This window comes from Electrophorus electricus, chromosome 11, assembly GCF_041902795.1.
Source record: "Electrophorus electricus isolate QZ-2024a chromosome 11, ASM4190279v1, whole genome shotgun sequence".
Lineage (NCBI taxonomy): Eukaryota > Metazoa > Chordata > Actinopteri > Gymnotiformes > Gymnotidae > Electrophorus > Electrophorus electricus.
Window position 1 is genome coordinate 248937 of NC_137507.1, and position 11917 is coordinate 260853.

The 11917-nt window shown below is 44.0% G+C and overlaps 1 protein-coding gene across 4 annotated transcripts in view; it reads right to left on the minus strand.

Annotated features, from left to right (window-relative positions):
* limk1a (LIM domain kinase 1a) overlaps nucleotides 1-11830 on the minus strand; it is a 32972-nt gene extending 21142 nt beyond the window's left edge. The window contains exons 1-2 of one of the 4 annotated variants that reach the window (XM_027004589.3): nucleotides 11560-11830; nucleotides 8817-8916 (exon numbers count right to left, since the gene is read on the minus strand). In XM_027004589.3, coding sequence (XP_026860390.2) covers nucleotides 8817-8916; nucleotides 11560-11680 — 221 coding nt within the window. In that variant the 5' untranslated portion in view covers nucleotides 11681-11830. Of the gene's footprint in view, nucleotides 1-5842; nucleotides 5884-8816; nucleotides 8917-11559 lie in introns of those variants that run through there. The other 3 variants (XM_027004588.3, XM_027004587.3, XM_081723599.1) reach the window with 3 other exon arrangements.
* Between the last annotated feature and the right edge of the window lie 87 nt (nucleotides 11831-11917).

The following is an 11917-nucleotide window of genomic DNA, read 5'->3' on the forward strand; positions in this document are numbered from 1 at the left end:
CATCATGGTTTCGGCAAACCCCGCTGATCTATCACAACGTGAGCAACCCCCAAATACTGGGGCAAAGAGCCTGTTTGTTTTATTTCTTCTAAATATGGAGTTTTGGGCTTTGAGAGTCAGAATCTGGAGAGTCAGAACTTTGAGAGTCAGAACTAGACATCAAGCCACTCTGCACGTCAGACAGACTTCCTCTCCTGCTCACGTGCGGTTTCCCTCTGGAGGAAGTGTGTATCGCCAAGGGGAGGGGCTGTCAGGCATAAAGAGGAGGACAGAGTGGCCTTCATATATTATATGAAAATTTCTGAAAATGATATGATTGTATGGGGAAATTCTCTGAGTCTAAAAACTCAGGGGACGATCAGTTTATAGGATTACCTTAAGCCCTGTGAATTCCAAACTCAGCAGGTGATGTGGGGGACATTCGCCCTCCCAGCCTGGGCCCCTGCGACATTTCAAAACAAAGAAATATGCTGGGAGATCCCTCTTTCTCCCCCCACCTACCCATCTCTCTCTCTCTCTCTCTCTCTCTCTCTTTCTCTCTCTCTCTCTCTCTCTCTCGCTCTCTCCCCCTCTGTCTCTTTGTTTCTTTCTTTGTCTCTCTCCCTTCTTTTATTGAAAAGCCTCTCAGGGTCAAAGGTAAAATGGAGGCTGAAGGGGAACCAGTGCTTCAAACAGGTGAGGAGAGAGCAGTGGGCAGGCTGAGCTGCTCCAAAGTGCTTTCTGTAAGAGGGGTCTCGGACTGTTTGAAGGTGTACTTTCTAAGGGGGTTTTGGACTGCTGGAAGGAAGCAAAGTGAACCACTGGCTTGAAGACAAGTGATGTAAATCAACAGTACAACAGTACAGTTGGGTCATGTGTTCATCACAAGTTCCCCTCCTCCCAGCAATGAGGGAATGATGTCATCACTTTTGCAGAACAGCATGACTTCATCCTTAAGGCAGCCCCTCCCAAACAGGGCACTCAAATCTACCCAAGCAGTCTGCCATCCAATGGGTGAGAGAGAGGGCCCCCACAGGAGCTAGCTCAGTGAGCCGGCAGCATTAGCCCCGCCCACCTCACTGTGCACGTGTGCATGAATCTGAAGTAGAAGAGAAGCCCTTCATGACGTTCTGCTGCAGGGCTGCAGTCACTGGGAGACTGGTCTGCCCAGTGTGTGTGTGCTGACACACAGCAACCCACTGCTCCCTCCCATCACTCATCACACACCAAGGCTGGGCTGTGCTACAGGAAACAGCTCAGAATGACACCCTGTATTGAGTTGTGAAATAAAAATACGTTTTTTTTTTTTTTAATATTGCACAAGACGAAAGCAGCAGTACAGTTACAGGGATTTCCTTAGCGTGTGTTAACAGGGCAAGTTAAGAAGAAAGAGCCTAAACCTAGACCCCTAACCCTAACCCTAAACACCTAGCCCTAACCCTAAGCCTAACTGAGCCTAACCCTAATCCCCTACCCCTAACTCTAACGCTAACCCTAACCCTAAACCCCTAGCCCTAACTCTAACCCTAACCCTGTTTGAGTCATTTGAACTTTATTCCATTAGACACTAACCCAAACCCGAACCCAGTGGTAGCTCAGTGGTTAAGATACTTGACTTGTAAGCAGAAGGTTGCCAGTTCAAGTCCCAGGTGGCAACTGTTGGGCCCCTGAACAAGACCCTTAACCCCCATTAAATGCTCAAGTTGTGTTTGCTCAGAACTGTAAGTTGCTTTAGATAAAAGTGTCAGCTGAATGGAGGGACCATTTCTGAATGGAGGGACCATTTCTTCTGTTAGGGGTCATCAGAAGTCCACAGAAGGACACCTGGGGGTACCCACCACTCCAAATGTTAACCAAATCAGGATCACTGCTTTGACCACTGAAGCCTGCAGTCTGCTGAACCACACTAACCAAAACAAGGAAAGTTTGTTATCTATCAATATATGAGACAATGAGATGTTCAGTCATTAGTTACACACTCCCCTGACACAGAGCACTGGGGTAGAAGCCACAATGCCCACTGGTAGGTGGAAGAATCTGGATTCCCATGAGGAGAGGGCTGATATTAGAGAGGTAGAGAGACAACCATCAACTGAACAGCTAACGGCAGTAAGAGAACTCAAAACAGCAAGACAGCGAGGGACACAGTGAGAAAGGCTGACTGAGCAGACAGCTCACCCTGGTCGGCCACTGTAGACATAAAACCTAACTCAAGTGATTCTAATGAGTACATTCATAAAACAACTGAAATAGTCTAGAAGACAAAAAAGGAAGTGAAAGTCAGCCCTCCACACCCTTAGCAAGTGTTCATCTCATATAAATACACATACAGAGTGACATTAAAGTGAAGAAAAGAGCAAACTAGAATACACTAACACATGGGTACTGGTTCTGTTTATGCTGACTAATTATCTTATGATCATTATCATCGGACATTCAGCATGAGATGCAGATGAATAAACAAGCTGTGATCTCTATTTATGGTCTGTGCAGTGAACTCAACTTTTCACTACTCAACTTTATCTCGTATCAGCTCTCATACAAGGCTGTGAATCTGTGAAAGTTCTTTCAAACATCTTACAACCTTTAGGTCACACTATCAGAAATGGAAATCCAGGTCAAAGTTGTCCAGTATAAACTTACTTTCTGCCTTGCGACTGACTCTTGTAGCGCTGGTCTCTAAGTGCAAGGAATTCAACGTGTCTGAGGAAGCATGTTTTAGCTCACAGGAGATGTGGAAACCACAGCTAACCCTAACCACTCAAACAACTCTCTCGGTCACGGTCTGTCTCTCTGTCTCTCAGTCATGCTCTCTCTCTCGCTCTCTCTCACTCAGGTGTTCGTGAACATGTCTGACTGCTTGTGTTGTTCCTGAGGGTTAGGCATTTTTTTGTTTTTGTCTATCATTTCCTGTGTTCTGTACTCATTCAGAGCTTCCTTGGGAGCAGTTGTGACCCCATGACACTGAAACGGCTCCACCTCCGCGTCTGCTGGGTTCATGACACTGTCATCATCCTCACACTCTGATAGGGCACGCTGACTCATCTTCCTTCATGCGACATGCTTGTTGTGAGCCTGTACGAGGGCGTGTGGCCGTGAGACTACCTCTGACGTTTCCCTGGCTCTGCGCCAGAGCAGCTGTGCAGGAGTCGTGGAGAGCCCAGCAGGCTTGTCCTCTACCACCTGAACTCCACGAGTGTTAGACGGCAGCTGAACGACCCCTGAGGGGCCCTGACTCACACATCCTCTCAAGCAGCTGATTCTGGTGCTTCTGTGGTCTGTGCAGGGACAAGCAGTGAACACACACTCATGACTGCATGACTGCACCCTTTCAGGGCTTGCCAGTCACATCAGTGTATTATACACTCAGAAATATAAATAAAGCTCAGATCTTCGTATGAAACTGCAAATTTCATATACAATTTGAGTGTTCAGGGCAAATGTCTCTGAGTGGAGATTCTGACACACTGAGCCAACTAACACTGTGAGTGACCCACAAACACCTCATGCAGGAAGATATGCAAAAAGCAACACACATGTAAGAAGCATGGAGGGGAACATGCAAATATGTTAGAAACACACACACACACACACACACACACACACACACACACAGTACTACATGTTACACATACAATTACATTTGAAATCAAAGCAGAAACAAACATTCCTGTCTTATCTACAGAGGGGCAGGTACTCCATTTTGAGTGTGTGACCTTGAAAATGAATTTTGTTTTTCCATAGAAGTTGCTTTATATGTGACACACACACACACACACACACACACACACACACACACACACACACACACACACACACACACACACATACACACACACACAGTACTATATGTTACACATACAATTACATTTGAAATGAGAGCAGAAATCACACTGCTGTGATTATGGGTGAGTGAAAAGTGACCTTACATTTCTCATCTGGACACTGACAGACACCTGAAGGTATTATGGGGCCAACGGAGTAACTTACACAGCACAAGGCAATGAGCTCCCACAGAGTGTGACACAGAGCAGCACGTTGTCTTTGCCAGTGTGTATGTTCACTGTCCCCACAGCTGCGTTAGAAGCAAAACCGTTTTCAGTTCATCTCAAGGCCTTTGGTAGTTCTGGGACCATGATCCACAGACATGATGCTGACCACTCCCACATTAAGCCTTGTGGGAACGAGTGCAGAGGGGCAGGAGGGGAGGGGCAGAGATCCAAGGCCAATCTCAGCTGCTTTCCCATGGAGTTACAACAACGCTCACATTCTCCAAGGGCCTCTCTAAAAAACACACACTCTTCTCAGTCAGTATTCTCTCTCTCTCACACACACCCTGTTTCTCTATGTGTGTGTGTGTGTGTGTGTGTGTGTCTCTCTCTCTCTCTCTCGCTTTCTCTCTCTCTCTCTCTTGCTCTCTCTTTTGCTCAAGGTTATTGCATCTGTTGGCCACAAGTTCTCTTTGGCCATGCAAAACAGAGGCGAAAGAATTCCTAAATACTTCCCTTTAACACCAAAACACAGACACACACACACACACACACACACACACACACACACACACACACACACACACACACACACACACGTCCCCATTGCTGTTCTCATCTGAATGTACAAAGCCTGCTTTCAAAAAGTTGCACAAAATGTCTTCAAGACGTCATCAGTAAACAGTAAACAGAGCTTCTGTCTGATCAGCAGCTGATGCACAGAGCTCTCTCTCTCTCTCTCTCTCTCTGTCTCTCTTTCTCTAACCAATCTTGATGTAGCAGTGGCGTGTTTTCATTAATCAGCTGGATGCAGTGCCCCCTGCCTACAGTGCCAGGTGCACGGTGCATCCCACCAGGGCTCAAGTGTGACTTACACGTGGGCTGCTATGCCTGTGTCCACTACACCTGAGTCCACCATGTTCGTCTCCACTACGTCTGTGTCTACTACGCCTGTGTCCACTACACCTGTGTCCACCATGTCCGTCTCCACTACGTCTGTGTCTACTATGCCTGTGTCCACTACACCTGAGTCCACCATGTCCGTCTCCACTACGTCTGTGTCTACTACGCCTGTGTCCACTACACCTGTGTCCACCATGTCCGTCTCCACTACGTCTATGTCTACTACGCCTGTGTCCACTACACCTGTGTCCACAATGCCTGTCTACACTACGTTCGTGTGCACTATGCCTTTCTCTACCTCCACCATTTACCACCCCCACTCATTCTGACATACACAGACAGACACATTCAAAGCCACACACACACACACACCCTCTTTGTCATTTTCTTTCAGTCTCTCCCTACCGTCTAGATGTCCTTGCCAGACCCAATAGCCCAGGCTGTAATTTCCCACCCTAACCCTAACTAACCTTTATCCTAACCGTAACCCTAACTAACCCTAACCTTAACTAACCCTATCCTTAACTAACCATAACCCTAATCCTAACTCTAATCCTAACACTAAACCTAACACTAAACCTAACCCAACCCTAACCCTAACTAACCCTAACCCTAACCCTAACTGTAACAAACCCTAACCCAACCCTAATTAACCCTAACTAACCCTAACCCTAACTCTGACCCTAACCTTAACTAACCCTGACCCTAACCCAAACTAACCCTAACCCTAACCCTAACTAACTCTAATACTAATCCTGAAATGAGTTCTCCTTCTCCAGGGCATCAGCAGTCTGTGAGAGGAAGTGTTAGGGTGGGGTCATTAAGAGAAGTGTTTATAAACACCACACCACACTATTAATCCGCGTCTGTACGGGGCACAGCCCTCCTCTCACAGTCGTTCTACTTTCAACATACAGTCTTTTGACAGGCTGATGCATTTCTCGCATACCTGAGCCTGAGTGTACACTCACCAAGACAACGGATCAACCCCACACATAGACGACACGTCAGACAACCTGCTAATCTTGGTGATTTAATCCCCTTCACATCCTCATGAATAAAAAGGAACAAAGTAGAAATTGATTTAGATCGGCACTAAAATATTTTACAAACATGAACCGAATGTGTTGCTCATTTTAATGCTGAAAACAAGTGAAAGGAAACATCTCTGCATATGGTGGAAAAGCAGCTGACCTCAGACTTGCTTTAAGGGAAGTGTCTCGCACACCCCCTCAACAGCGACGAACTTCTCACTGGGCTGAGACCTGCTGTGCGTGGCAGGGGAAGTTGGGCTTCCTCGTTTGGTCAGACATGCATGTAATGGTCCACACATACAGCGCAGATTTAGACACAGTCCAGTAAAAACATATCTGCCAGTATATAAACATAACAAACAAGAAAACTGAACTAGTCTAGTTTTCCTGGCTTCCTTCACTGTGTCTTCCACCCTGGTGTTGTTCAGAGTGACATGTAAAACACTTCAAAAATCTCTCAGAGAAAGTGAATTAAAGTTTTCTGTGTCTCACTTCTGAGAACAATGTCCCAGATCCAAGAGCCCTGCTAGCTTGATTGCTAATCAGCTGCTCAGAGTACCAAAATAAGAGTCCATTTTGTGCTTTGCAGTTGTTATTTACAGCCACAGCTAACAAATGTTAAACAAAGCCTTTTGGATCTCTTGTTAAAGTGCAATTCAGCAATGGTGAGGAAGTTACTATTTTAAAAAGACATTACCTCTGAAAGCTACAATGGTTAGCAAGTTTTATCGTGGGTTTTGCTTGACTGCATTTTCTGAGAAATTGCAGAAATGTAAAATGATTTTTCATGTTACGTAGCTGGGTTTAATAACAATTATTATTATTATTATTATTATTATTATTATTATTATTATGAACTATGTAATTAAATGATAAATCACTGTAAGGAGGAAAACAACATGTTAATTGTCACTGGTAACCACTCTGTGTGTACCACTAGCTTAGCTTAGCTAGCTAGTATCATCTATGAGCTTGATTTAATTAAATTAAAACCTTCTTTCATTCAGCTGTAATGTGTGAGGTCAGTAAGACGCTCAGTTCAGACGTGAGCCATGAGACAACGGCCCTTGTTCTAATCAGCAGAACTCAAACAGCTGATGAAACAAAGACTTAATGGGTTATTGGAAATGCAATCACAAAGCAAGCAAGTATACACAGACCCAAACAAAGCCTGATCTTACAGCACAAAAACAGAGGCTCCGTGTCTCTATTGCTCTGGCATGATACATTTGAATATTTCAGTTCTGCTAAACACCACCCAGGACTCCATCCAGCATGTGCGGGGTGTGGTGAGAGAAAACTGTGAATGTGTGATTTCTGGATCAGTATCCACCCTGCTAAGCAGCTGACAGTTCTTATATCACGCTGTATTCCAGGACGCTGGTTAGAACAGTGCAGGATTTGGAAGGATCATCACGTTCAGTTTTCTACCAGTAACTATGATTTACACCTTTGAATGCAATTTATGCAGGTGAAAGAACTTATAAGCCATCAATAAGATATTGAGACAGCTGGAGATATATTTAAATTTACATCCAAACAAGCACGTTTTCAAGTGAATACTTGTGTAGGAGCGTGTTGTGTGTGGTACGTTCAGCAAAGATTACTGTATGTTTAAATGAAATATGTAAATAGATGCTAATACATACAAACTATGAACAGCCAGATCCCAGTCAGAGAAAAGCTGTCTGGAAGAGAGGGGCTCTTCTTCCTAGTGTCACAATGTTCGCTTTCAACATGTACATATACAGCATTTGTCCAAACACTCTTATCAACAACTGCACATTATCAGTCTGAGTGTATGACCTTTGAGTATGACCTGTGAGTATGACCTATAAGTATGAGCTAGAGTATGACCTGTTATTTGCCCAAGAGTATGACCTGTGAGTATGACCTATGAGTATGGACTAGAGTATGACCTGTGAGAATGACCCATGAGTATGACTTAGAGTATCATCTAGAGTATGACCTGTGAGTATGACCTGTGAGTATCATCTAGAGTATGACCTGTGAGTATGACCTGTGAGTATCACCTAGAGTATGACCTGTGAGCATGACCTGTGAGTATGACCTGTGAGTATGACCTGACATATGAACTAGTTAATAATTCACCCAACTGAAACATCCCGTCTGGAGGGAAGCACCTGCCAAACGGAAGCATTGCTGCTGTGTATTCAGTTAAACTTCCAGCTCCATTCCACTGTTATAGAGAACCACCATCTCCACACCATACACCCCAAAGAGCATACATCAGTACCAGGGCATACATCAGTACCCGGGAATACACCAGTACCAGGGCATACACCAGTACCCAGGCATACACCAGTACATGGGCATACACCAGTACCCAGGCATACACCAGTACATGGGCATACACCAGTACCCAGGCATACACCAGTACCAGGGCATACACCAGTACCCAGGCATACACCAGTACATGGGCATACACCAAATGTTTTAATCCAAAGCACCTGAGCATACCGCACAAATAACAAATCTCATTTCACTATTCGAGGACTTTTGTAATGCACTATTGTCTCAGTGAAGCCGTTTGGAACATGGTGGAGTGAGTCTGTCAGTCTGTGGGTGTCACACCTCACAGAAGATGACGAGAAAGTCCTGCCTCCTCAAGACTCTGCAATGATGTGTTTAAACCGTTTAAATGTCTGAAACACTCTTCCTGCCCCTCTGTCCTCAGTGCAGAGCAGCTGACTGGACCCAAGGCTAGAGCAGAACTTGGAAAGGTATAACATCAAACCCTCTTCCTAATGCATCAGTCATGTGTCAAAAATGTGGCAATTTAGGTATTTAATGTGTTAAAGTAATGAAAAGCTATTTAACAAGTTCTGTTCATGTCCTGTCTGGGACTTAAGCGTCTCCATACCCTGATTTGTATTCGTAAGTCACAAACCTGAAGCAAAGTGTGTGCCAGTCAGTGTTGAGAGCCTGGAGGTACTGTCCATCATAGATGTGCTGTTTGCACCCGGCACACAGGGGTACGCTTCCACCGGCTGTCAAACACAAGAGAACAGCCTGTCACCTGTCTGGAGGAGAGCTACCACCACATTTACATTTTATATTAAAACTACAGAAGGCTTGAAATCACTGTGGACACTGATTTAAATGTATTTTATATCATCTTAATTCTTAAATTGAAAATTGGATGAATTAGATACGAACAAACTGATTAAAGAAGTTGCATTTAAATAGCAACATCTGCCGTAGATACAGTCCAGTTCCAGCTAGATCAGACCAGAGCTGCAGCAATACTGGCTGCACACTGCAGGTCAAATATTCCACTACATTTCCTCTAAAGTAGTTTACAAGCATTCCATTTTCAAATATTACAATATGCAGAATTTTAAGGAGCATTAAATAAATGTATCTGCCCTTCAAATTACAGTTTCTGCATTAGCAGTCTGAAACATGAAAGCCAGTTAAACCAGTCGAGTTGCAGTAGATTCAGTAAATATCAAACAGTATGAACAGTAAATTAAGCAACGTTCACCTTTCTGTGTATTCCTCTCAGACTGGGACTGCCTGTGTGGAAGGAATGGACATGTCCCAAAGCCGATTCAGTTCCAAAACCAGCCCCTCAGTCTCACTGCCACAATTCCAAAAACCAGCCCCCCAGTCTCTCTGGCACAGTTTCAAAAACCAGCCCCTCAGTTTTGTGAATTTTGGATTTGTTATAATGTTCAGCATCAATACTGCTAATTAGCTTTACAATTACTATAGTGTAGGATTGAAGTTGTTTTAGGTTAGACAGAAACTCCATCCTGATGTAGAGACTAATAACAGGCTAATAAGACCACAATCACTTCAGCTAATAAATAAGGAACTGACTGCATTTCTTTTTTCTATAGCTGTAAATGACGAATAACCTCGGGACCTTGAGATGATTAAAACAGGACTAGGGTTCAAAACACTACACAAACTGATAAAGGCGTTTTGTATGCACCAGTAAACCTATTTGTGCTAAACTGTAGGCTAGACTTCTCAGTGTTGTTTTTTAGCTACTCTTAGTAGGACCTTTTAGCATGTTACTGTGAAAGTAGGTAAAGTTGTCTTAGGGTTAGGGTTATTATAAACTGAACTTCACTGTATATAAACTGAACCTCACTGTATTATATTATTATAAATTGCACTGCACTGTATCATAAACTGAACCTCATTGTATTATATTATTATACACTGCACCTCACTGTATTATATTATTATAAAGTGAACCTCACTGTATTATATTATACACTGAACTTCACTGTATACCAGACAGCTTAATCTTGGTTTCAGGTAAAACACTTAATGTTCTCGAGTACATAATGCACATAAATGACAGTTAGAGGCTTTTTGTTTCTTGTAGGGATGCAGACTACATCCGCTACATTAGCACTTTAACACAGTTATCCTGGATACAGGAGCTGGCAGGCTGAGCAGAAAACCAAACAATTCTCTTTCAGTGCCGTGTTCCAGGCCATCGTGTGCCTTAACGCTGCGGGTACTTAGGCAAAGACCAAAAAGTGACATGAAAATACATGTTATCCTCTACATGAAAGCTCTTCTTGTAAGTCCAATTTCATATTTTCATATTTCTTGGAAGTATATGGGTAAGAAAAGCAGCCTATAGCCAGAGGAAGAGGACAATCTACAGAGGTAGAGGTAGAGGACATCTCTACCAAGGTAGAGGTAAAGGTAGAGGTAGAGGACATCTCTACCGAGGTAGAAGTAGAGGACATCTCTACAGAGATAGAGGGTAGAATGGATGCAGGGCTTGGTGCTTTCCATCAGAAACTCTGAGCCTCTGCTCACTGTCTGCACTGATGGACAGATCTCTCTACCACCAAGACAGGAGAGTTCAAACTGATACAGACTGATCTGTCATCCAGTGGCTTTTAAGGGGGCAAGACTGCAACCACGCACGCGCGCACACACACACACACACACACACACACACACACACACACACACACACACACACACACACAAACAACAAAAAAAAAACCAAAAAAAAAAACCCACACATAAACACACAGTTCATGTCAATATGGAACTATCATGCACTCGGCTTTCTTCTCTTACACTCCAACACACTCATAGCTACATGAGCAGCACGTGAAGAAGATACTCAAACATGCCTGTGTCTTCCCCTATATGTTTCTAATATTTCTACGGAATATAGGATATGGTTTTTTTTTCAAGACTGCCTACGGTATTTCCAAGTTTTCCCCGTTGGTAACTCTTTGGTAAATCGTTGTTTAGATATAGTCTATGAATATTTAATATCTAAAAGCAGTGAAGTGTGTTGCAATAAGTGTATAATAATTGTGTTGAATTGTGTTCTAATAAGACTGTTGTATCAGCCTATGAAGAATTCTATGATAATATTTACCAAATAAAAGGGAGAAAAGATAAAGGATGCATTTACATCATTCTTAAATATGATAACTACCCCACCGACCAAGTACCGAATGAGATAGGACACATCTTTTGCGCACTCTCGTTATATCGAATTAAACAAACCTGAAAGCTGTTTACACCGTCCAACGCATAATACTCCCCTTTAATCTGCATGTTTGCTACGACATTAAAGGGGAAACAATATTTCCAATGCTTCTAAATATCATATAGAGAATGTAATACAGACTTGTACAAACCCCTTTTCTCCATACAAGCTAACAAGCACAAGGCGTTTAGCCCTGCAGGTCCGACACACGAACCTTCGTCTTCTCCCATGCGCTCGTCCTTCCAGGAGCAGCAGAACAGCGTCAACCGCATTCACGCGCCGGCCGCGAGCTCTGTGAAGCTCAGAGTCACACAGGCTACAGTTTCCTCTTCCCCCTCCCCCCAAACCGCCAGCGTTTTCTTGGCTCTCTTCAGGAAAGAGCCTGGAGATATGCGGTTTGTGGAGAAGCCGGGCCGAGTCTCCAGTGGAGGGGAGCACGGTGGGAGTTTGGGGTGGCCAACCAAACGCGCTCGCGGGGAATCGTCAGGACACGCGCATACGCGCACGCA